At 44.5% G+C, this 26,523-nt stretch overlaps 1 protein-coding gene and 1 non-coding gene across 2 annotated transcripts in view; both read right to left on the minus strand.

The window, feature by feature from the left end:
- The window catches only part of Morf4l1 (mortality factor 4 like 1), a 50,314-nt gene extending 27,447 nt beyond the window's left edge, over positions 1 to 22,867 (minus strand). Inside the window, exons 1-2 of the mRNA XM_042054734.1 lie at positions 22,714 to 22,867; positions 21,585 to 21,734 (exon numbers count right to left, since the gene is read on the minus strand). Of these exons, the coding sequence (XP_041910668.1) occupies positions 21,585 to 21,734; positions 22,714 to 22,867 (304 nt within the window). The remainder of the gene's footprint in view (positions 1 to 21,584; positions 21,735 to 22,713) is intronic.
- Positions 8,537 to 8,609, minus strand: Trnak-cuu. The gene has a single exon. It is a non-coding gene; the product is annotated as a tRNA-Lys (tRNA).
- Positions 22,868 to 26,523: the final 3,656 nt, after the last annotated feature.

The raw sequence follows: 26,523 nt of genomic DNA on the forward strand, positions 1-26,523 counted from the left end.
TGCCTCCAAGCCTGGGGATCTGAGTTGATTCTCAGGCTCCACATGGTAGAAGGAAAGAATAGAATTGAATCTTACGAACACACACACACACACACACACACACCTACACACACACACACACTGCCACAGTGCCCCCCACATAAACACACAACAAGTAAATGTAATAAAATTGTTAATAAAATAAACAAAATACTTTAAAATATAAAAATTGAAGATGATAAGCCATGCCAATTCGCAGCACCTATGACGTTTCTGCCAGCAGAAATTAGGCTGCTTTCTTATCTAACATTACACACATTACAGTTCTTGCGTACATTTCAGAAACAACCATTTACGTTCATCACTGCTTTAAAATTACTGTGCTTGAGGCCTAGAGAGATGACTCAGTGGTTAAGAACATGCGCTGCTATTACAGAGGATCCAAGATTCATTCCGAGCTGTTGTCAGACAACTCTTAACCACCTGTAACTACAGGTCCTGGAGGATCCGATGCCTCTGGTGTCTCCGGGCATCTGCATTTGCAGGTATGGACACACACACAGTGGCATAGTTAAGAATAAGCAGAGATCTTGAATTTTTTTTTGTTACTAGACCTCAACCAGATCCTATTACTAAATAGAGTAATGTTAAAGCAATGTACCTACCATATGTTTAAGTATTTGATAGCTGGCATAAGAACAGACAGGAGGACCAATGGAACTGAATAGAAGACCCGGATATCAATCCACACATCTTCGAACACCTGATCTTTGTTAAAGAAGCAAAAAATATCAAATGGAAAAAAAGAAAGCATATTTAACAAGTGGTGCTGGCATAGCTGGATATCAACATGTAGAAAAATGAAAATAGACCCATATCTATCACCATGCACAAAACTCAAGTCCAAATGGATCAAAGACCTCAACATATAGCCAGCCATATTGAACCTTATAGAAGAGAAAGTGGGAAGTACACTTGAACACATTGGCACAGGAGACCACTTCCTAAATAGAACCCCAGCAGCACAGACACTGAGAGAGACAATAAATGGGACCTCCTGGAACTGAAAAGCTTCTGTAAAGCGAAGGACACGGTCAACAAGACAAAACGACAGCCTACAGAATGGGAAAAGATCTCCACTAACCCCACATCAGGCAGGTCTGATCTCCAAAATATGCAAAGGACTCAAGAAATTGGACACTAAAAGAACACATAATCCAATAAAAAAAAAATGATTGACCAGACCATAACAGAGGAATCTAAAATGGCTGAAAGACACTTAAGGAAATGTTCAACATCCTTAGTCATCAGAGAAATGCAAATCAAAACAACTCTGAGATTTCCATCTTACACCTGTAAGAATGGCCAAGATAAAAACCGCATCTGGAGGACAGCTTTATGCTGGAGAGGTTGTGGGGGCAAAGGGAACACTCTTGCACTGCTGGTAGGAGCACAAACTAGTACAACCCCTTTGGATGTCAGTGTGGCGATATCTCAGAAAATTAGGAAACAACCTTCCTCAAGACCCAGTAATACCACCTTTGGGTATATATCCAAAGGTTGCTCAATTGTGCCACAAGGACATGTGCTCAACTATGTTCATAGCAGCTTTGTTTGTCATAGCCATATCCTGAAACTAGCCCTTGCCTGCCTCTGCCTTCTGAGTTCCTGGCTTCATAGGTGGTTTTTAAGCATAAAGCAAAGAAAGCCAGCCTACAAACCACAATCCCAGAGAATTTAGACAACAATGAGGACACTAAGAGAGACTTAGTTAGCATCTAATCTAATCAGACTAAGTAGAAAGAATAAAAAGACAAGATCTCCTGAGTAAATTGAGAATATGGAGACCTTGGGGGAGGCTTGAAGAGGGGAGGGCTGAGAGGCAGGTAGGGGAGCAGAGAAAAATGTAGAGTTCAATAAATATCAATAAAATGTAAAAAAAAAGAAAAAACCAAAAATAAAGTATAAATTATATGAAAAAAGTAATTTTTTTTTTTTTTGGTTTTCAAGACAGGGTTTCCCTGTAGTTTCTAGAGACTGTCCTGGAACTAGCTCTTGTAGACCAGGCTGGCCTCGAACTCAGAGATCTGCCTGCCTCTGCCTCCCGAGTGCTGGGATTAAATGCGTGCTGATAGCCTTTATTTTTACTAAAATTAAATACTTTTATAATCTATTGCTTTTTTTGCTAGGGTGGGGCAAGGTTTCTCTGTAGCTTTGGGAGCCTGTCCTGGAACTCGCTCTGTAGACCAGGCTGGCCTCGAACTCACAGAGATCTGACTACCTCTGCCTTCCTAGTGCTGGGATTAAGGCGTGCGCCACCACCACCCTATCTTATGCTTTTTATTCTACATATCTGAAAACATAAGAAAAGAGCTTCATTGGCTTAACTGACTGCCACCAGGATTGGAGGAGGGTTCTGTGGCACAAAGTATACACAACACACACCCTGTTAATGGTGGTAACAGTATTTGTTTATGACACTGAAATTCTGAAAAACCTGAGCTGTTTTGAATGTATGGCATGACTTTGATTTTATAAATGCATTTGTTTATCCATCTGTATACACATTATGTGTCTTGTGTTGTATATTTAAGTGGGGGTGCATGCTTGCCTGTACTGAAGATTGCTCTCCCGCCCTTCAGTTTCCAAATAACCCCTTCTGAGGGTTTATATTAATTACAAACTGTTTGGCCTTTTAGTGCAAGTTTCTTCTTAACTAGTTTCTTACATATTAAATTAACCCCATTTTTATCATTCTATATTTTACCACGAGGCTTGTGAGTTGTCCACCTCACATCTTGCTTCTCCCAACAACTGCAGGCATCTCTCTGACTCTGCCCTTTTTTCCCCTGTATCTCTGTTTAGATTTCCTGCCTGGCTCTATTCTGCCTGGGTATTGGCCAAACCAGCTTCTTTATTAACCAATGGTAATAAAACATATTCACAGCATACCGAAAAAGCATCCCACACCACATGCCCACTGCAGAGTCTGAAAACCTGAGGATCAGACGTAGGAATGTTGGGATTTCAGCCACTCAGCCCGCCCTCCTGCTTTCTATGGGTTCTGTGGATTTCAACTGAGGTCAATTATCCATTGAGCCAGTGTACCGCAAGGTACCAGCGGTTATAGGGTTTAGGGAAATAACCACAGTAGTCCTTTATAATAACATCAGTTTTAATAGAAGGGAAAATAAGGGAACTTACAGATCCAAGGGTCCAGTGGAGCAGAAGGTACGCAGGGGGAGAACCAAACGGGGCTCCTTCGGCGCCCCGATCCTATTTAAGGGGAATGCTACTCCGCTGGGGCAGCCACGCCCCTGAACGCAGGGATTGGGCCAGCTGCCCCAACATCTCCCCCTTTTGTCTAAATAAGACAGATTTAGAAACCAAATACAACTATATACAATGGGAACAGATCATATAAAATTACAAGAAGTAAACAATATCAGGCGAGGAGTATATAACGAAAATTTTTTTAATCACTCTACTTTGGGAAGTCTAAATAATCTAGAAGGTAGCTACCATTATCTAATCTTCAACCCCATCAAAGATCTGCAGAAGGAGAGTAAAATTACCAAAGCAACCAGGAAGCACAAACGAGGAAACTTCCAAAATGTGCAACAGAAGACAGAGACAATTGACTACCTGGGCAACCACACGAAGTCTTGATAGCAATGTTGAGGCAACCCACTTTTGGCTGAGGCCTGGAAAAAAACCTGACATACCATTATACAACGGCCAAGGAACCTTTAGTTAGAACAATCCTATCCTGTCTTGGCAAGATAAGACAATTTGTTTTATCCACTTATGGATATTTCGTAGTTTAGTCAGTAATGGAGGTATGGGCTTTTCTTTGTCCCAAGGCCAGTTCTGCCAAGTAGAAGACAAACTCCCAGTGGAGTGTCTTTGGTGCTCAACGTTTTTTTCGGGAGTAGAGCATTGTTGCCAGGAGTGATTGTGTCTCATAAATACAAAACTCTAGGTTAGATTAAAGGCCATGTTTTACAGCTCTTTAAGAGGTTGAAGATTATGCTATCTATACTAAATACAACCTCTATGTGTCTAAAAAACCTGATTGTCCTAAATATAAATATGACCAACATATAATTTTCAACACTTATGTAACTGTATGACTAATAGAATAGACAACTGTGCAATAAATGAAGACAATGATTTCCAAATGTAAACAGGGTCCTTACATAAATAATATCTGAGGTAGAAATGTACAGTGCAATATGGTAAACAATGTCAATATAACAATTGTTTCAAACAGAGGTAGTATCATACTCTCATATAATGTTCAATATATCAATATACAAGAATCAACACTCATATAGTTTTTTTTAAAAAACAATAACTCACAAAAATCAATTATTCCTTCAGATCACCAGTTAATCCGTCCCTCCCCCTTTTTTATTTTATATATATATATATATATATATATACATATAGATATACACATAATTTATACCCCTGAGTCCATATAAAGCCTTCTCAGCCCCGCCTCCTGCTTTCTATGGGTTCTGTGGATTTCAACTGAGGTCAATTATCCATTGAGCCATCTCCATAGCCCTTATTTTACCTTTGAGATAGGGTCTCATGTATCCCATACTAATGTCAAACCAACTGCATCAGCAAGGCCCATTCTCTTGCCTCCAGTTACTGAATGATAGAATTACAGTCATGTGCCACCATGCTCAAATTTGGCATGAACATACATGGTTCTCTTTGTGTCCCTTGAGAATGACTGTAGCGGGCGTGGTCGGTCGCAATTGGAAATAACCAAACTAGCCTTATATAAAAATGCTCAGCTTTAATAAAAGGGGAAAATGGGAGAAACTTACAGAGCCAGAGTTCCAGCGAAGAGCAGGGAACCAAGAGAGCAAACAACCAAAACACGGATCTTTTAAAGGTATTTCATGCTCCGGAGGGGTCACGCCCCTCAGACAAGGGATTGGTCAGCTTCCCCAACAAATGACACAATGCCTGGTTGTCCTACCATTGGTGATGAGAGGTAATTACTGGGATAAAGAGGGTAAAGCCCTTTTTGCTTTTGAAAAATAGGTAATATTACTTGAGTAGTCAGTGTCAGAGCTTGGGGCCTGGCTTCTCTAATAAGCCAGGCATCTCTAACAAGCCAGGCTTAGCCTATTCTCAATAGGTCAACGTAACAGACACATAGTAGTGAAAAGTAAAGAAAAGATATTCAATGACACACAGTGTGGCTACACTGGGAAAGGAACAAATTATGTGTTCTATTAGCACCCTCCCCCACTTTATCTTCAGGATTCCGGCATGAGGTTTGGGTTTATGTAGAGGACAAGAGACGCACATAATGTAACTGGGCCACTGAGATGATTCAGTGCGTAAAAGCCAGGCCTGACAACCCGAGCTTGGTCTCTGGGACCCATATGGTGGAAGGAGAGAGACAGCTGTTCCCAAACGTTATCCTCTGCCCTCCAAATGCATGCTACTGTGGCGTGCTCTCTCCTTTTCCCTCTCCCCCTCTCTAACACACACACAAAAGCACACAACACATACATGTATACAAAATTAATATGTAACAAAACATTTAAATAGGTATGCATAACTAAGCACTGTTGGTTAAAGTGTGGTCCCATTTGTGGTGGTTTGAATGATAATACCTTCCACAGATTCATGTTTGAATACTTGGTGCCTACCTCCATTGGTGGAAATGTTGGGAAAGGATTAGGAGGTGTGGTGTTGTTGGAGGAGGGGTGTCACGGGGGGGGGGTAGGATATGAGGTTTCAAAAGACTCACACCATTGCCAGCAAGCCTCTGCATCCTATTTTCTTATCAAGGTATGAGCTCTCAGCTGTTTCTGTCTAGGTGCCTTTGCTTTGCCTTCATGGACTCTAATCCTCTGAAAGGCCTGATTAAACACCCCATGCCCCGCCGAGACAGGGTTTCTATGTATAACAGTCCTAGCTATTCTAGAAGTAGCTCTTGTAGATCAGACTAGCCTCGAACTCACAGAGATCCACCTGCCTCTGCCTCCTGAGTGCTGGGGTTAAAGGCTTGCGCCACCATGGCCTGGCTCTAAACACTTTCTTTTATAAGGTGCCTTGGTCACTGTGCTCTGCCACAACAATGGAAAAGCGACTAACACTGGGATACAGCCTTGTTTATACAACAATTTCCAGGCCAGGTGGAATGCCACAGTGAGACCTTGTCTCAAAGCAACTTTTAAGAAGGTGGGGGAGGGTAGTTTAAACTAAGCCCTGGTTTCAAACCCTACCAACTCCCCCTACCACATTAACAAACACAAGAACTAGATTGGGCGTATGAGGAGCCAGGAGTTTAGTTTCTCTACTTCATTTATGAGATACTTCAGAACAGAATAAATTTGAAATGAAAACTACTAAAATGCAGATTATATTCATTTCCAGCAGCATCTAGAACAAAGTACTAGAGCTAGGTCAAGAGAAATGGGTGTTTTCACAGTTTAGGGGCTGGAATGAAGGTGTTGATAGTGATGGTTTTCTGAGGATAAGGACTAGAATCCGTTGTGTGTGTCTCCCCAAGCCTCTGGTAGTTCGCTGACAGTATTTGGAGTTCCTTAATTCATGGAAACTAAGCTGCCTTCTCTGCCTTCATCTTCACAGATGTCCCATTTGTCTGAAGGCATGTCTTCGCCAGATTTCTCCTTTGTGTGGAGGCCAGCGGTCGGTCATACTGGATTTGGAGCCTGCCCTGACTTCATCCAGACTAATTCCATCATCCATGACGCTATTTCTAAATAAAACGACTTTCTGAGATCGTGGGGATTAGGGACTTTAACACAGGAGTGGGAGCGGGTTGGACAGACACACTTATGTCTGTTACACTGATTTGTACTAAATAGATGTATGGGGTTTTCACTGTGTTCTCATCCTCAGTTTACAGTTTGCTGCTTCTCTGCTGTCCTGGAAAATTCCATGCCTCTGATCACCTAGAGTCTCAGCGTTTCCGTAATTAGACTCTCCGAGCATCTTCCTCCCTCTCTTTGCTCTCCTCCCTCTCCCCCTCCCCCTTCTTGCTTTGTTCTTTGTTATTTTGCAACAGCGGGCTTGGTGATTTCAGGGAATTGTTCATGTTTTGTCTTTCAAATCTGAAACCTTATTTTGAATTGATGATAACAAAATAATTGTGGAGGGCATTTAAGAAGGGCTAAAGGAAGTGAGCGGTGGTGGTGTGTGCCTTTAACCCCAGCACAGCAGAAACAGGTGGATAGAGTTCAGAGTTCCAGGCCACACAGAGTAGCCCTGTCTTGAAACACTAAAAACAAAACAACAAAGAATTGCTGAAAAATGACTGAAATATTTAAGAACTTGGAACTGTCAATATAAAAGCAACATTTTCCTCAGTGGGAATTGTTTTGGGAAAAATCTATAAAGAAAGGGATCTCTAAAAGAACAAAAGATACTGCAATTTCAATCACTAACTTTATTTTTGTTTATTTATTTTTTTTTGGTTTTTCGAGACAGGGTTTCTCTGCAGCTTTTTAGAGCCTGTCCTGGAACTAGCTCTTGTAGACCAGGCTGGTCTCGAACTCACAGAGATCTGCCTGCTCAATCACTAACTTTAATAAAAAGAAAAGGAAAGGTGATTAAAAAACAACAAAAAAACCTAATAGTGTGTTTCTGATTGCATATAGTCAATGCAATTTTTTTTTTTTTTTTTTTTGAGACAGGGTTTCTCTGTAGCTTTGGAGCTTGTCCTGGAACTAGCTCTTGTAGACCAGGCTGGCCTTGAATTCACAGAGATCCACCTGCCTCTATCTCCCAAGTGCTGGAATTAAAGGCATGCGCCACCACAGGCTGAAGTCAATGCCATTTTATAGTAGTTTAGAAAGATATTGGCGCTGTTCTCCAAATCAAACTTCAAAACCACAGACAAATTAAATAAAAAATAAAGATCGCTTACGCAATGTTTGAGAACTCTATGATTTCATTAATTTTCATGTTATGGTGCTCTTGTTACCATTTCACTTCAGACCGTCCTTAAATAGAACATTGAAATAGAAATAAAAAAATGTTTACCGCTGGGCGGTGGTGGTGCACTCCGGAGGTAGAGGTAGGCGGATCTTTGTGAGTTTGAGCCCAGCATGGTCTACAAGAGCTATTTCCAGTACAGGTTCCAAAGCTACAGAGAAACGCTGTCTCGAAAAAACAAAACAAAACACAAAAACACAAAACAAAAAACAAAACAAAAGAAAAGAAAAAGAGAAAAATCTAAGCAGAATAGCCTTTTAGGATTTTTGCTGCTTTTCGTTTAAATCTTTCTTATAATAATAATAAGTAATAATAAATCATGTGTGTGGGGGGGGGGCAAGGAACAACTTCTGAGAGTCATTTCTGTACTTTCAACCACGAGGGCTCCAGGAACAGAATTACAACCCTTAGAACCGGTTGAGTCAATGTTCCTTTACCCACTGAACCACACCTTTACTAATGCTGTCTTTCGACACCAGCTTCATCTGTATGGTTGTTTCAGAACTGGATTGTTTGACAATAAGCAACGTCAGGTGCAGACCTGGAAAAGTGAAAACTGAACCGCCCAACGTGGGGCTCGAACCCACGACCCTGGGATTAAGAGTCCCATGCTCTACCGACTGAGCTAGCCGGGCAGTTGGAGACAGTTCTTTTCTAGGCACTTTCAAAGGAATGACATTATTTTAGTTTGTTTCAAGTAGTATCATACATTAAAATATCTTTTCCAACCTTTCCTCTTTTTCTTTTTCTTTTCTCTCTTTTTTTTGTAAAATATTTCACGAAACAAATTATTTTTTGCTTCTGCTGCCATAAGTCCAAACTTTTGCTGTTTAATAAAAATGTCTAAACGGCCCTCTAGCGGTCAGAATCTCCTATTCTCTGAGGTAAGGCTGGGGAAGGAAGCTGGCCTCCTGCGGGCTTGGGTGTCAGTCAACCAGACGCTTCCCGCGCAGCCTGGAGCTGGGCGTGTGCTAGGCGCAGCCCCAAAGCAGCTCCCCACCAAAGCCCGGGCGAACCCGAGCACCTCGCAGATTCTAAGAGTTGGCGACACGGCTCAGCGGGAGGAAACTCCCAACCCCTGCTAACCGGTGACTTGAGTTCCGTCCCTGAGATCCCTATGGTGGCAGGAGAGAACGCTCACACTTGTAATTTAAAATACAGTTGAAAAAGAAGCTAACTGAACTTGCAAGGCTCAGGAAGGTTAGAAAGAAAAGAAGGACATTTCGTTTCCCAGAGAGCTCCAACTATGCTTTCCTGAGTCCTCACCAAGCTGGGATGGGCTTTGGGTCACCCACACTCCTACAAGTAACCCCAATAAACTCACCAAGCTGAACTCAATGGGTGCAATGAATCTGTCGACCGGTGCCCCGTCAAAACAGACGTTTGTTCATGGATCCCAAGGAAAGCTACACAACACCTTCTAAATACATAAATATAAATATCATCTGCTTAAACCGTGGCAGGAACAGTAGGCTTTTAATTTACTGTCCTAATCTAGAAATAGAATATCAGTGAAATAATGTGTCGTCATGAGTGACAAGGTCAACAGCTTGTTTTCGGTTATATATGGTACCTTACGTATTTACTGAGAAGAATGACGCTATTTAATCTCACCAGAAACAGTTTATTTGGGGCCAGGCAGTGGTGGCAAATGTCCAAGCACTGGGTTGGGGGTGGGAGAGAGGCAGGTGGATCTCTGTGAGTTCAAGGCCAGCCAGGTCTACAGCTGGGAGTTCCAGGACGGTCTCAAGTTACACAGAGAAACCCTGTCTCTGAAAAATCAAAAAGAAAGAAGGAGTTTATTTGGCTACATCCTCCTTTAGATTTTACCGCTCATCTACAGCAAATAAAAGGGAACTGGATGGGATAGAAAAAACAATATAATGAGGAAACAAAATGGTTACTTTCTGGCTTGTTTTTGATTTTTTGAAACAGCAACTCACTGTGAGCAAGAGATCTCCTTGCTACTCTGCCTTCTGAGTGCTGGGACTGAAGGCATGGGCCATCATATCTAGCCTCAGTTTGGTTTTGATGGCAGTGCTGGAAATCAAAGACAGACCCTTCTGCATGCTAGGCAACGCATTGTCACTGAGTGGCACAGAGCCCCAGCCCAGACTGTTTCCATGATGTCTGCTAGATTAAAAAAAAAAAAAAGCCAGAGGATCACAATCTTTATACAGCTACCACCTGGACAAATTGGCTATGGAAAGGTTTGGGGATCAACCGGAGAAATTTGATAGTTTGAATATGAAAGATGAGATAGGAATTGCTGAAACGGAAGTCGGCCTGCCTCTGCCTTCTGAGTGCTGGGACTAAAGCTATGGTAGACTGGAACCTCTGATGAGCGGGGCCTCCCAACATCTTCCTTTTATTTTATAATGGAGAGGTGTTATAAGCTCTGAGGAACCTATCATCTGCATCGGAAGAGACCAGGGCTTGGTAGTGAACCATGACCTAACTCGTGGTGATTTTAGCAGTGGTGGTGATCTGCCATTGGAGGAACTGAATGAGGCAGGTGGCAAAGCATAAAAATAAAACATAGCATAATTGGAGGAGGGATAAAGGTAGGAGTCAGGAAGACAAGGGGTTATTAAATCTGCTAAGTTGCTCTAAGGGCTGGAATTTTGAGAGCAAGTCTTCGTGGAGTTTTTGAGGGTATTGACATTAGTTTCAAGCACATTTGACTCACTTACATAGAAACATTTCTCCCCCGATGCCAAGCAAATCCCTCCGTGTCAGCAGTTATTAGATCCAGCGCTCTTCTGTTTTGGAGCACAGCCCCAGCAAGAGAGCCAATCTGTCTCTGGGGGAATCCGAAGCTGTCAGTAGTGGATGTCATTGCCTGATTGAGTTTGTCTCTGAAGTCCTCTGCCAGATGATGTGTCTGGACGATGGCCTTTGTTGCAGGCCCAGCAGATCCAAGAGAGACGACAAGACAAGTACTATTCTTACCAGTAAAGGAAGGGGTACTCGCATCCATTAGTTTGTAGGTGCAATGGTGCCTCTTCTTCCTCACGTAGATAAGCCTGTGGAATAATCACAACAGAGGTACAGAATCCTGGCAGCGGGTTGTCTATGCAGGGGGCTATCTTTCCCTTACATCGAAGGAAGAAAGGAGGTGGTGTACAGGTTAAACTGGTAATGGTTTGTTCGACAGTACATTAGTGGTCTGGGGGTATGAGCTGGAGAGAAAGACGGAGGGGTAAAGTAGGTATTTGGTCAAAGAGGGGAATATCATGAAGGTCCAGATGGATGCCATCTCTCTTGGCCGACACTGTTAGTGGTTTGTGGGTACTGCTGCAAGTAGGGGGCAGGCCCTAGAAGCGCAGAAGAAGCCATGAGAGGTGTTTGGATGTTTGGTGAATGGGAGGAAATCAACAGCATATTGAATGTATAGACCCCAGGACGTTGTTGGTATGTTTGTTCGTTTTTTCAGTTTTGCGAGACAGAATTTCTCTGTGTAGCTTTAATGCCTGTCCTGGAACTAGCTCTTATAGACCAGGCTGGCCTCAAATTTACAGAGATCCGCCTGCCTCTGCCTCCTGATTGCTGGGATTAAAGGTGTGCACCACCACCACCCGGTGATGTATTTGATCTTATTTGTTCCTCCATTTGCTTTTCCTGTAGAGCAATGTTATGATGAATTAAAACAGGTTTAGTGCTGGAGAGATGGCTCAATCCAGAGGACCCGAGTTCAATTCCTAGCAGAGGTTTATCTGCAGGTACAAGCTGTCAGGGGATGTGCAAATCAGCAGAGAGGTATCTAGTGAAGGAGAGGCCACCTTGATAGTATTTGTCCATTACTTCTGTGGTCATGCCAAGGGTCTGCAATGTGTATACCACATGGTTGGCAAGGAAGGTACTTAATCATCATTATCTATTAGAAAAATGGATCTGGCCTGCAGAGATGGTTCAGCAGTTAAGAGCACTGACTGGTCTTCAGAGGTTCTTTTTTTTTTTGTTTTTTGTTTTTTGGTTTTTTTTTTTTTTTTTTTTTTTTGAGACTCAGTTCAATTTCCGGCACCCACATAGTGGCTTACAACCATCCATAATGAGATCTGGTGCCCTCTTCTGGCCCACGGGCATATATGCAGGCAGAACACTTTATACATAATAAATAAATCTTAAAAAAAAGAAAAACTGATTTTCCCTTTTTGTGATCAAAATGACCTTGAGCATACCTGCCCCTCCCCATCTAGTCAGCATGTATAGTAGTGGCATCCCCCATAAGTGATGGAGGAGGGTCATCTGTCTATGTGTTACCTTCATTGGTTAATAAAGAAACTGCCTTGGCCCTTTGGTAGGACAGAAAATTAGTTAGGTGGAGTAAACAGAACAGGATGCTGGGAAGAAGGCAGTGAGGCAGACGCCTCAGAGAATCGCCATGCCTCTCCTCTCGGAGACAGACGCAGGTTAAGATCTTTCCTGGTAAGCCACCCCTCGTGGTGCTACACAGATTACTAAATATGGGTTAAAGCAAGATGTGAAAATTAGTCAATAAGAGGCTGAAACTAATGGGCCTGGCAGTGTTTAAAAGAATACAGTTTCCATGTAATTATTTTGGGTAAAGCTAGTCGGGTGGTGGGAAGCAGCCTGCCATTCCTTCAACACGTAAGTATCGGAAAGGGAGGCAGACAAAGTCATCTGGGTGACTAGTGCTGGCATTTGAGTATATGAAAAATCATCTGGGCTTTTGGCATCCCATTAGTGGGCAATCTTCTTTCCCAGTTACTTGACTCCTCCCCTGGTATGCTTCCCTGATATAAAACTGTCAGAGCATACTATTAGGGAGGGTGGGGCTAGCTGAAGCATTGATATTTAGCAGGTAAAGTTCCCATATACTCTGAAGCTTCCAGGAGACTGAAGCACTTCTCCATCCTTTGGGTATGCATCCCTCCTTTCCTTTCTCAGTGGTCAGGAGACACATCCTCCAGGAAGGCTTTACTGTCTACCTTGATGGCAAGACGATGGTTCAGAGTGCTTAAGCTCTTGGTTTCTCCAGGTGGCTCAGTGCTCAGGCAGATGAGGCTCGTAGTTTTCACCCTTGGGTGGCCCTCTCCTCCAGCGACTTGTTCCTAGGTATCCACAGTAGATTGTGCTCTCTTCTGATACAGCATTGACTCTCTGCTGTGCTGTAGAAAGTATCCCAGGATGCTGACCTAAAAACCACTAATTTCAGAGTTACATCAGTCATTCTTTCTGAATTATTTATTTTATTTTATGTGCATGAGTGATCTGGCTGCATATATGTGTGTGCACCACACATATCATTGGCACCTAAGGAGTTCAGAAGAGGATGTCTGATCCCCTGGGACAAGAGTTAAGGATAGTTGTGACCTACTGCGTAGGTGCTGGGAACAAAACCTGGGTCCTCTGAAAAGCAGTAAGTGTTCTTTTTTTATACATTTTTATTGATATTCATTGAGCTCTAAATTTTTCTCTGCTCCCCTCCCTGCCTCTCACCTCCCCCCTTCAATCCTCCCCCAACATCCCCATGCTCCCAATTTACTCAGGAGATCTTGTCTCTTTCTACTTCCCATGTAGATTAGCTCTATGTAAATCTCTCTTAGTGTCCTCATTGTTGTCTAAGTTCTCTGGGATTGTGGTTTGTAGGCTGGCTTTCTTTGCTTTATTTTTAAAAACCACCTATGAATGAGTACATGTGATAATTGTCTTTCTGTGTCTGGGTTACCTCACTCAAAATAATGTTTTCTAGTTTCATCCATTTTCCTGCAAAATTCAAGCTGTTGTTATTTTTTTCTGCTGTGTAGTACTCCATTGTATAAATGTACCACTTTTTTTAAAATCTATTCTTTGATTGAGGGGCATTTAGGCTGTTTCCAGGTTCTGGCTATGACAAACAAAGCTGCTATGAACATAGTGAAGCTTATGTCCTTGTGGCACGATTGAGCATCCTTTGGAAATATATCCAAAAGTGGTATTACTGGGTCTTGAGGAAGGTTGTTTCCTAATTTTCTGAGAAATCGTCACACTGACATCCAAAGGGGTTGTACCAGCTTGCATTCCCACCAGCAATGCAGAAGTGTTCCCTTTTCCCCACAACCTCTCCAGCATAAGCTGTCACCAGTGTTTTTTATCTTGGCCATTCTTACAGGTGTAAGATGGAATCTCAGAGTTTTGATTTGCATTTCTCTGATGACTAAGGATGTTGAACATTTCCTTAAGTGTCTTTCAGCCATTTTAGATTCCTCTGTTGAGAGTTCTCTGTTAAGGTCTATACTCCATTTTTTTTATTGGATTATGTGATCTTTTGGTGTCTGATTTCTTGAGTTCTTTGTATAGTTTGGAGATCAGACCTCTGCCTGATGTGGGGTTGGCTAAGATCTTTTCCCATTCTGTAGGCTGTCGTTTTGTCTTGTTGACTCTGTCCTTCACTTTACAGGAGCTTTTCAGTTTCAGGAGGTTCTATTTATTAATTGTTTCTCTCAGTGTCTGTGCTGCTGGAGTTCTATTTAGGAAGTGGTTCCCTGTGCCAATGCATTCAAGTGTACTTCCCACTTTATCATGTATAAGTTTCCATGTGGCTGGCTTTATGTTGAGGTCTTTGATCCATTTGGACTTGAGTTTTGTGCATGGTGATAGATATGGGTCTATTTTCATTTTTCTACATGTTGATATCCAGCTATGCCAGCACCACTTGTTAAATATGCTTTCTTTTTTTCCATTTGATATTTTTTGCTTCTTTATCAAAGATCAGGTGTTCGAAGATGTGTGGATTGATATCCGGGTCTTCTATTCAGTTCCATTGGTCCTCCTGTCTGTTCTTATGCCAGTACCAGGCTGTTTTCAGTACTGTAGCTCTGTAGTAGAGTTTGAAGTCAGGGATTGTGATGCTTCCAGAAGTTCTTTTGTTGCCCAGGATTGTTTTGGCTAAAAAGGATAATTTTCTGATATGTACATGTTTATCTTTTTGGAGCCTGTCCTAGAACTAGCTCTTGTAGATCAGGCTGGCCTTGAACTCACAGAGATCCACCCGCCTTTGCCTCCCAAGTGCTGGCATTAAAGGTGTGTGCCACCGCTGCCTGGCTGTGGACATGTTTAAAATGTTCTTTGGGGACATAAGCCCTGGTGTGAGTAAACATCCACAGGAAGTTTGGGCTGTGGCCTCCATACCACCTTTAGTTGGCTCTAGAGGACCAGGCACGTCTCTTCCCCATTCTGAGCCCCTGAGTCTTCTATTCAAAAAGAAGATTGCTGTACAAGGATGCTTCAGGTTGGTCCCTCCTCTGTCCACCCTCAATTGACTGGCAGATGGAGTTCTGGGCTGGCTCCCAACGCCTTACCACCCAGGCCCAGAATGGCATTCCTTCAGGTTGAAAGTTCAGCAAGGAAACTGTGAGCCCCATGGCTCACAATGCTGCCATTGTGCCTGGAAAAATCTCTTTGTCTTTCAGATCAATATCCATGCCCCAGCCTTAGAAGGGGTGGGCAGCAAGCTTGAGAATGCTGTGGAAGCCAGTCAACAGCAGCGAGCAGCACTTTCGTGACTATTCTCTTGGAGGTCTCCATTATGCAGAAGCATTTCCAGTACTACAAGGGCCTCAGCATAGATGATTCAAAGGCTTTGTCCAGTAACTCCCAGTGAGCAAATGACAGAGCTGGGCTTCCTCCACAGTCCTGGGTGCATTCAAACCCTCCAGTTACCCACCGTCCTGTCTCCTATTACCTGCTTTTTGTTGTCCGCATCTCAGGTACCTCACTCATCACTATGCTTTCATAGCAAGCAGTCTCATTGTAGTCCTGGGAGGAAGGTCATATTATCATTGGGAGGGTAAGGGAAGTCTGGGGCAGGCTATTAGGTGAATTGTTCCAGGTCACATGGCTAAGGTATGGCAGAAGCCATATTGGGGAAGGCAATCTGGCATCCATCTCTCCACTCTGGTTATTATGTGCAGTCCAGTTACACATTTTTTTCAATGAAACCTTCATTTTGGAGGCATTATGAAGTATTTCTTGGTTGATTGAAAGGGATTTTAAATGCAATCCTAAGAACTCTGATGTTCAGGTCTGCCTGATGGACAGCCAGATGGGCAAGCGAGGAGGCCAGAGGAGCCTATGAGATTGGCTTCTTCAAGTCTGATCTAAGGGTCAGCTACTGCTGGGCCCAGTCCTTTATTTAGAAAGGTTCTAGATATCTGAGTTTAAACTCAGACTGAGGAGGTAGCTTGTTGGTAGAGCACTTGCTCAGAAAGCTCAAGACTGTACTTCTGTGAACAAGTGCTGAATTGTTTGCAACCTGAAATTTGTTTGGAGTCTTTAGAGCCAGGAGGAAAAGGAAGCCATGCCACAGCAACCCTCCCCCTGGTGTGTGTGTGTGTGTGTGTGTGTGTGTGTGCATTCTTGCAATGTGAACAGCTGCTTCAGACTTCTGCCATGATGACTTCCCATGATGCAAATGCCGTGTCGTAGAAACAATGTACGTTACTGTACAGCTTGCATAGTGTCAGGTATAGAAATCAAGACACAAAGAATTAAAACAAAGTTGAGTTTGGAAAAAAAAACATCACTGATTTTGACTTGGATATCTCAGAAAGAGGGAGGTTCGGAGGGGAAAAAAAGCCTCAATTCACATCACATGTTAAATAAGAAACAGAGGAGGTGAGGAGCTGTGTCCTGATGCTTAGGCCTGTGACTTTTCCCTCAGTCCAGCTCCTTTCCGTACATACCACCTCCATCTGTCTTTGCCAGCCCCTGGAGTAATGCCGAAGGTCGGAGGTGGGGGGTGGGGAGCGTTACAAAGCCTTGAAAGTCCTTCAGCACTCCTCATGCCAACTTTGGTTTCATTTTTTCACCTCCACCTGCTTGTGCTGCCCCCTACCGTGATACTTCTGAACTGCAGGAACCGAAAGTTTGTCCTCTGGAGCTCCAGCGAGGTTCTCACCGTTTCCTGAGAAAAGTGGCCCTAAAGCAATGCCTCTCCCCGGAAACTCCTACATATTTATGAGTACAGTTTGAGTCAAGGGTCAGGAGAGAGAAATCTTACATCTTCATCCACTGGCAAATCTGTGTCCCCATTGATCCCTGGCTGACTTCTCCAGTTTTTGGAAGAAGGCATAGACTAGACCCAGAGCCATCAGGGATGGCACATGTCAACTTCTTCCTGAGCACTCGCTGTGTGCCAGAAGAATGAATCTTCAGTGGTTTCTCTTTCAGATTCCAGAGCTATTCTATGAAGCAGATTCCCGCAGTTCCCATGTCATACGTGGGTAAACCAAGGTATGCAGATGTTTGCTTATGGTCACATAGGGGTTAGGGACAGAGTTGACCGGACCGTCCTAAACTGCAGAACAACCAGAAGGCATGCCAGCATATTGCTGAACAGACTCTTGAAACATACATCACGTGAGGGTCTGGTACTTATCAAAAGAAATGTTTGTAGAGATCAAAGTCAAACAACCCCGACAGAGCTTTGAAAATTGTGCCTTTGGTGTAAAGAAAGCAAAGCTGCAGAGGGGGGAAGTGTCCACAGCAGGGTGGTGGAAGTGGCCACGGCAGGGCGATGGCTGGCAGCCCGGTTCCCTGCCAGGCCAAGCCACAGCACTGATCCCAGGGGGTTCATCTGACGCTCACATCTGGGCTTCAGAGAGTTTTGTTTTTTATTTTCTTCTGAAGCTTGGTTGGAGGCTTTAGGGTTAGGGAGGAGAAAGAAGCCATGACCCACAGCAATAGGGTGATGCCACCATGGTTTGCCTAAGACTTTCTCAGTTTTAGCATTGAGTGTGCGATGCTGAGAATCCTCTCAGTGCCAGAGAAACTTGGTGACTGGGCACCCTGCACCAGAGGCTAGGAAGCTGCCATCCTCCTAGGACTCTGCTAGACTGGTGGAGGCAGGTTGTAACATTCATTGCTTGCATGATCTAGTGCTCGTCTCTAGACCTTAATGTTGACATCCCCGAGACAAGGCCACTGGCTTCAGAGCTCATACATTCCATGGTTTATGAGTCCATGTCTTGCTGACCTAATTAAGGGCAGTTTTGGTCCCCTGCCTATGTTGTTGCCTCCACAGGGGAAGTGCTGAAAATTCATTTGGGGACAACTAGATCCCTGCAGAAGTGACCTCATAAACACACCAACACACACACACACACACACACACACACACACATTTTTCAGCTCATGAAATGTGTCACTTGGGAGATCCTTGTCAACAGCAGAAGGGCCCATCCCCGGCCCCCACCCCAGAGAACTGAGAGCTGGTTGGCAGGTCCCTGTTGACTTGACATCTTAATAAGGAAAGGAAGAGCAGAGACAGAATGTGGAAAGGTCAGAAGACACAGCCACACACATTTCTGTTTTCATGAGGAACCTTGGATGCTGCTTCAAGCCCAACAGTGCTGTGGAGGGGCTACAAACAAATCAGATTGGACTAACAGAAGCTTCTACTCAATGAAGGAAGGTGAGCCTGCCCCTGAGAGGCAGAACCACTCAGTAGTACCTTAGGGGAAAACGACTCTTGGCCCCAGATGTGGGGGAGTTCAGATGAAGATAGCTGGCCAGCAGGGGCTGGAAACTTTTTTCAGTCAGACCTCTGAGTGTTTCATTTTCTGATTTATTTTTAAGGCAGGATTTCACGTGTCTCAGGTTGACCTTGAAGTTGCCATGAGCCAAGGATGGGGCTCACAAGCATCCACCATCATGCCCTTTTATGCAGTGCTGGGATCAAAACCAGAGCTTCAAACATGCTGTGCAACTACTCTAACCACTGAGCTATATCTATGGTCTCCCTCAGGGAGCAAAACATGCTAGAGATGCTGGAAAGCGGGAAGGGATTCTAAGATGTAGAGGCAGGGGATGGCCTGCAGGACAGAATAAGCAAGAGGTCGTGGAGGCACAAGACATGCCCACTCTAGCAGAATGTTGTGGGTCTGGCACTCACAGGGAGTGAAGCAGCATGAGTGGACATGTTTGGGGTACAGGGCATGAGAGCATTTGTTAGGAAGACTGTAGTCACACAGAGGCATGGAAGAAGCTAAGGATTCTGGGCTTTATCCTGCAAGGTCTTGGTTATCAAGCAGCCAAGACAGGGCATACGTGGAACATTTTCTGAGACTATCAGTGAGTTGAGAATGGCGAACGGGGTGCTGTTTTTAATATAAACAAATAGGGATCCATAGCTATAGTTTTATGGAGCCAACTACAAACTGTATGACTTTGGAAGACAGAACTTAAAATTTAGTCAAAGTGATATGCATACAATTCTAGCAACTTGGGAGCTGAGACAGGAGGATTGCTTGAATGCAGGAGGTCCAGGCCAGCCTGGGCAACATAGCCAGATTCTGTCTCCTTTAACAAACAAACAAAAAGCAAATGACTAGGGATTTAGTGTCATTGGCCGAGTGCTTTCATAGCATGGATCCAGCCCTGGATCTGGTCCCCAAAGCCCATACATCAGGCTCTGTGGCACACACATGGAATCCTAGCACTCGAACAGTGGAGTAGAAGTTCAAAGTTATGGGGTTAGGAAGATGGCTCAAAAGTTAAAGTGTTTGCCAGGCACAAACTAGGACCAGAGTTTGAAACTCCAGTTACCCCTTAAATTCAAGCTGGCTAACAATACCAGCTGTACTGGTGACTTCTGGGTTTGACTGAGAGACTCAGAGAAGAGCAATTCAGGATGATCTCCAACATCAATTTCACCCACATGCACGTGTCCCCACATTACACACACACACACACACACATACACACACACATCACACACAACACCCCACAGAGAGAGAGAGAGAGAGAGAGAGAGAGAGAGGATGAGGAGGAGAGAGAGAGAGAGGAGAGAGGAGAGAGAGAGAAACAAACAAAAGAAGTGCAAGGTTTATCCTCAATTACATAGTGAAGGCTCAAAGCTAGCCTAAAGCTACTTGTGGTCTTTATCTTACAACCAAAAACAACAGATCTCCTAAAACCCAACAAAGGGAATGGAAACAATGCAACAAAACAAACAAACAAAACTGTGGAAAGTATCAAACCATCTCCACATTCATTTGTATAACTCCATCTTTTGGGTTGTTGTTTTGGTTTTGAGACAGGGCTTCTTTGAGTAGCCCTGGCTGTCCTGGAACTCACTTTGTGAAGTAGGATCATCCTTGAACTCAGGAGATCCTCCTACCGTCCTGCCTCCCAAGGGCTGGGATTAATTAAAGGGCCTGTGCCACCACCGCCCGGCATACAATCCCATTTTGATTAACTCTGGTCTGACTGTGTATCACGGACATCCCAGTTGGGACATGACGTCCTATGTGAACATGGTTGCTGATTAGCTGTGTTCTTCCTCGGGGCCTCAGTTCACCCTTCTGTGAACTGACAACAAAATGTGCTTTCCGAAGACAGCGTGAGGATTAACCGAGATGATCATCTAAAGGGAGTGTGGGGAATAAGCGGCTGAGCGAATAGACAGACAGCCCAGCCCCCAGGAATGTGAACTTCTGGAACAATCTTGAATCCAGGGGAAACTCTGGAAGAAAACCTGTAAGCCATCCTAACAAATCCTCCTTCTTCATATATGTAGGTTTATTCTATAAATTCTGTTTCTCCAGAGAACCCTGACTAACAGGTGCTAAGTAGGAAAGCAAGGCTGAAGAAAACAGGGATATTTCTGCCTGGGAGCTCAGTGCCCATAAGGAGGAGCTGTTTAAGAAGACTGGTGTTTTTTTTTTTTTTAAATTAATTAATTAATTAATTTGAAAGAGTCTCACTACATACCCCTGGTTGAACTATACAGAAGACCAGGCAGGCTGGCCTTGACTTCACAAGAGGTCATCTGTCACTGCCTCCTGAGTGCTGGTATTAAAAGCATACACCACCATGCCTCTGCCTTCTGAGTGCTGTGATTAAAGGTGTGTTCCCCCACTGTCTGGCAGAAACTCTTATTTCTGATTCATGAGCTTGTGGCTCCTAGACATATCAAATGTTCAGTTGGGAGGGAGGCCCTGATCTTAGGTCTGAGGGCAGGTCCTAACTCAGAGGACAGGCTGCAGAAAGATAAAGAAGTTTGGTTGGAACATGAATTTCATTGGCAGGTCTTTGCAAAGAGGCAATTTCAGTAGATTTTGGTCTAGCCCTCAGACTCTCCCTAAGGGACATGCGTTGAAAATGCACAGTAATGGAGGTTCTGTTTTTGTAAACAAAGCAAGCCTTTCCTACCACAGAAAGGACTGAAGTTAGCTGTCCTCAGATGCACTTGGGGAGCAGGGGTGATACCTACCGCTGAGGCACACATTATGCAGATAGATGTGAACTTTATGCTCCACATGTTCCATATCAGCCAAGTTAAAAGGGATTGCTGAAATCAGTCACTCTACACCAGTGGTTCTCAGCCTTCCTAATGCTGTGACCCTTCAATACAGTTCCTCATGTTGTTGTGACCCCCTAACTATAAAGTTATTTTTGTTGTTACTTCATAATTATAATGTTGATAGTGTTACGAATCATAATGTAAATAGCTGTTTTCCGATGGTGACCCTGTGAAAGGGTCCTTTGACCCCTAAAAGGGTCATGACCCATAGATTGAGGACCACTGTTCTATATCCTACCAGATGCATTAATTTAATCTTCAGCAGTGAGTGTGACCAATCAGTCCCTGCTAGAATACATACTAGGACAGGAAACTGCCTTCCTCATGAGCCCCAGGTTTAGGAAATCTGGAAAGATCTTGCATAACTCCATAGCTAGGGGCTGAAACCTGTTACTACCAATCTCAGTTCCTGTCACCTGTGGCTTGCTAAGCCACTGGTGCTCCACCCAGCCTGGAGACAAGATGACCAGTTCACCTCATTCTCCAAGCTGCCAGGCATCAAGACCTTTGGTTGCCTTCACAGCTTCCTTTTCTGCAGCATTTAGCATGCTCAGGAATACTGCTGATACTGTTTGGGATCAGCCATGCCTCAGGGATCTGGAGGAGATGAAAAGCAAACCGCCTTTAGAGATAACAGGGTCAAAATGCAGTGTACAAAAAAATGCAATCTAAAAAAAAAAAAACTCTGAAATTGGGGCTGGAGAGATGGTTCAGAGGTTAAGCACACTGGCTGCTCTTCCAGAGGTCCTGAGTTCAATTCCCTGCAACCACATGATGGCTCATAACCATCTGTAATGAGATCTGGAGCCTTCTTCTGGTATGGAGGTGTACATGCAGGAGGAACATTGTATACATAATAAATACTCTTCAAACAAACAAACAAACAAACACCTCTGAAATCTTCAGCCATTCACAGGGCTTCTTGAGCCCATGGGTCCTCTACTCTAGGCTCTTAAACAGGGCTCAGACCTCCCCTTTTGCAGCTCTTTTGTGAAATTAAAGGGAACAGAGTAGGAGGCGGGACTGTGAAGGCAGTGAGTGGAGCCGAGTTTCCAGAGGCTGTACCAGGACAGTGAGTGGAGCTCAGAGTTTCCAGAGGCTGTACCAGGAACTGACAGGGCCACGCATGCAAGTTCCCTTGGTTCTCTCATCCTCGCTGCTCTCGGTAGGAGGCCAGGGAAGAAGGAATTCACCCTGCCTCACATGGAAGGCAGGAGGCAAAAACCCATTTTAAGTTATCTCCACCAACTAGCCATTGACATTTCTCCGAGAGACCCTAGAATACTGGTTCTGAAGTCACCCAACCCCAAATGGCCCGATCTGCTGAGCGTTCTGATAATAGCAAGCATCTGGTAGGTCTTACTGCGTTTCTGGCTTAGGCCTCGTTGGAGAGCAATGGTACTGGGACCCAGCTGTCAGAGTCAACTCACGGGTCTCAGGGATTCGCTGAACCCACACAAACTCTCTCTGGCCCTGGCAAAAGTCGGGCACAGCAGGCGGTTTAAGGGAGCTCTGGAGAAAACCAGGAGAAAAGAAAGAGGTGGGCCTGTGCTGGCAAGTAGCTTCAGTCTCATGACTTGCCATTTAGTTGGTGAACACCTGCTTCTGGTCTGCCCCAGACCCTTGGTTAAACTGGTAGCAGAGCACAGGGCCAGCAGCCAGCACAGAGCGATTCTGAATGGATCAGGGCAGGGCCCTTAACTTCCAGCAAGGAGGTCCAACAGCAGCCCTGAGCAGGTTCCAAGCAGGGCCAGAGGCCGCAGGAAGGCAATTGCCATCGTTTGCAGGTCTCAGTATCTTTTGGCCAACCATTTGGGAACACCATTGTGGGAGCACAACAGATACAAAGGCCCACTTCCCACTTTAGTCAATGGTGCTGTGCCCAGAATAAGCTAGCTGTGCTTGGCCTGGGTTTGGTGCACCAGTCACCATACAATAGCGAATCACGTTCACTGTGCCGGCATGAAGCTGCAGGCACGCGTGTTGACTACAGCGATTCTAAGCGAAACCTTATAAACAGATCTTCGGAAGGACCTGCTGAAGACCAGAAGGGCAGCATCAGTGTGAACTGCAGGCTGGTGGCTGCCAGGTTGAGCAGGAAATAATTGAGCAGCAAGTGACTTCGCTGCTACTGGGACTGCACCAGCAATTGGCCCACTAGCCAAACAATGCAGAAGGTCTTCTAGGTCCCGGAGATCAGCATTGGAACTACTAGGGCCTGCTACTGCTTCTAGGCTCTCTGAGCTGCAGGGACTCCAGGTGCCGAGACGGCTGACAACAGGAAGTAGCCCCCACCATATTTTCTAGCCCGCAGCAGGGAAGTGTGATCCTGAAGGCTGCCTTTGGCGGATGTCATTGTCATTGGGTTTCTATTGCTGCCTGCTGGGGAGAGGTAACAAAATGAGTAGAATCTAAAATACTTTGCCCTAGCTCGTTCCAGGAGTTGGAGACGGTCTCCCCTGCCGGCTGGGCACTTAAGGCCCACTCCAAGTGCCTTCAAGTGTGTCTCTGTCAGCTGGTTCTTCGCCCCTTATAGTGTTGGGAACTGGGAACCTTCTGCCCGTGAACTTGGGCCCCAGGAAATCAGGCAGAGCAAACATTTGCGTTTCTCCCTAGCGAGGCATGGCATGTTCAGCCTCGTCTAGATTGGGGTATTCCCAAGCAGCTGATGGGGAAGGGTCATTGGAATTCTGTCTCTGAAGGATGTGCTCTCTTCCACCTCCATGGTGGGTCTGAGGACAGCAAAGTGGAGGGTGGCTGTTCAAGTTCAGACTCAAGGGGCTGGCAAGACCCTCTGCCTTCCAACTTTGCTCTCTTGTTCCTGCCTCTACCTCTGTTTCCCAGTCTAGCTAGATACTCCACTTCCTCCTCCATAGCCATGGTACCTCCCACCATACTCTCCTTTTATTCCATTCTCCAAATACCTGTGAACAGGGGCAGTCTCGGAAGGAGACATCGAATAGTTCTAAGACTTCCTCCTAACTTCCACACCAGTTCTGTTCCTGGCTTGATTCACACTGACTGGTCCTACTGACCCTCAAGTGAGCAGCTCAAGCATTTCCTATCCCCAGGGTCTTAGTGCTATTGGAGATCTCTACTCAGAGGGCTTTCCTCCAATTTACCTGAGGACTGACTTTTCTACTTCAGCTCTCTGATCAAATGTCTCCCTTGACCTTTCAACTATGTCACCTGACCATGAGTGTGATGTAATTTCCATCCATTTATGTGCACATCGCATAGTTGGTGACCATAGCCCTCACTTCTAACTGTAGCCACTTCCTGTGGTTCTGCTTTTCAGTATCTACTCCGAATGTGTGGAACTCATCAGAGCACGGTGTGTAGCAGATCATCCTTCCTCGTTACTGTGTCATTTCCCTCTTCCTCGTTTCCTTCTTTTCAGAGTGCTTGGGAATCGAACCTAAAGCCTCACATATACTAGGCAAATGCTCCTTCGCGGAGCTACATCTCCAGCCCTCATCCTGTGGTTTTTGTTATGACAGTAACCACAGAATCTGTGCATGTATTGGTATGTTTATTCTGCATGTCCCCACTGCATGTCATGCCATGAAAGGAGGCCCTGTGTTCATCTGGTGCTCAGCGAGGAAGTGGTGGTGAAGGCCCGCAGGCTATTCTACACATGACATTTGACAGCATTGTGATGGAAACTGTCCAAGTTGGCTGTGGTTGCCAACTTGCCCACCCTAGAGTCACCTGGGAAGAGGGACTAGCAATTTAAAAAAAAATAGCCTCCCTGAAATTGGCCCATGATCATGTCTGTGAGGCATTTTCTTAATTGCTAATTATTGATGTAGTTCTTTGTGTGAGGTACCATCCCTAGGTAGGTGGGCCTGGACTGTACAAGAAAAGTAGCTAAGCAAGCCAGGGGAACTGATCCAGGAAGCAGCATCCTCATGGGTCCTGGTTCCATCTGCCTTAAGTTCCTGCCTTTGTTTCCCTCAATGATGAACTAATCTGTAGATCCAAATAAACCCTTTCTCCTTGGAGTTGCTTTTGGTCATGGTGTTTATGATGGTAACAGAAGCAAACTGGATAGAAATTGGTACCAGGAAATGGGGTGTAATGCACATGTAGGTTGTTCTGAGGTTGGATTGTGTAAGTGTTGGGAACTTTGGGCTGGAAAAGCCATTGATTGCTCAGGGTTTTGAGGGTTGTTCTGTGTGGACCTGAAAAAAAATGTTGAGAGACTGTGAAGTTTGAAAGTTCCTCAAAGAATCTACCAGGGCCATTTATGTTGTATTTTGGATCAAGCATCCATGGAAGTGAAACCTTTGCTTCAATGGAATGATAGACACTGGTTAGCTGAGGCTGAAGAATCAGCTGTAATTAATAAGAGACCAGCATCATTCATTCGTGTGAAGTCTTCTGGGAACTGTGTTTTCCCAGAATCAACATACGGAAGCTATGTTCCAATGTGTATGTGCGGTGGTGGTGGTGGGGCTGCATATAAAAATGGCAAAAGAACGTGACAAATAATGTATGAGTACCATATGGTACTGGTTTTGAAGGCTGAAAGGGTCATAGAATGTAGCTGGGGCTTGGCACTCTGAAACAGGGTCAGAGTCTCCTTGAGGAGTCCCGGGAGAGGCCGTTGCTGAAGGTGCAGCTTCAGGTATAGAAGAGATTGCCAGGAGACTAGAACAACCACCAAGGACAGTGGTAGGTGCAGTGTAGAGCCCTCTTGAGCCTGGGAGACAAGCTGTGTGTGCTGGGGCTAACAGACATGGACAGGTTAGGTTGCCCAAGCCCTTTGAAGCCCAGAAGTTTATGAGTGAGTCTTAGAAGCCAGACATTCATGTAGTTATACCATTGGATTTGGGTTTTGCTTTTCTCTATAACTGTGCCCTGATTTCCCCCTCTTGGAATAAGAAAGTATATAATTTGTTTTTTTCCCCTTTCGTTTTACAGTAGCCCATAGTTAAGAGACCTTAAATGATTTTTAAAAGAGTTTTATTATTTTAAATTATATGTAAGTATGCGTGCCTACACATGAATGAGGGTGCCCTTGAAGACCAGAGGAGACTTTGGATTCCCTTAGAGCTGGAGTTATAGTTGGTTGTAAGCAACCTGGCCTGGATGCTGGGAACTGAACTTGAGTCCTTTGGAAGAGCAGCAACTACTCTTAACCACTGAGACATTTCTCTGGCCCTGAGACTTTGGACTTTTTACATCGTTGAAAGTTCTTAAAGACTATGGGACTTTTAAAGTTGTACTGCATTTTG

Source organism: Arvicola amphibius, chromosome 3 (genome assembly GCF_903992535.2).
Source record: "Arvicola amphibius chromosome 3, mArvAmp1.2, whole genome shotgun sequence".
NCBI lineage: Eukaryota > Metazoa > Chordata > Mammalia > Rodentia > Cricetidae > Arvicola > Arvicola amphibius.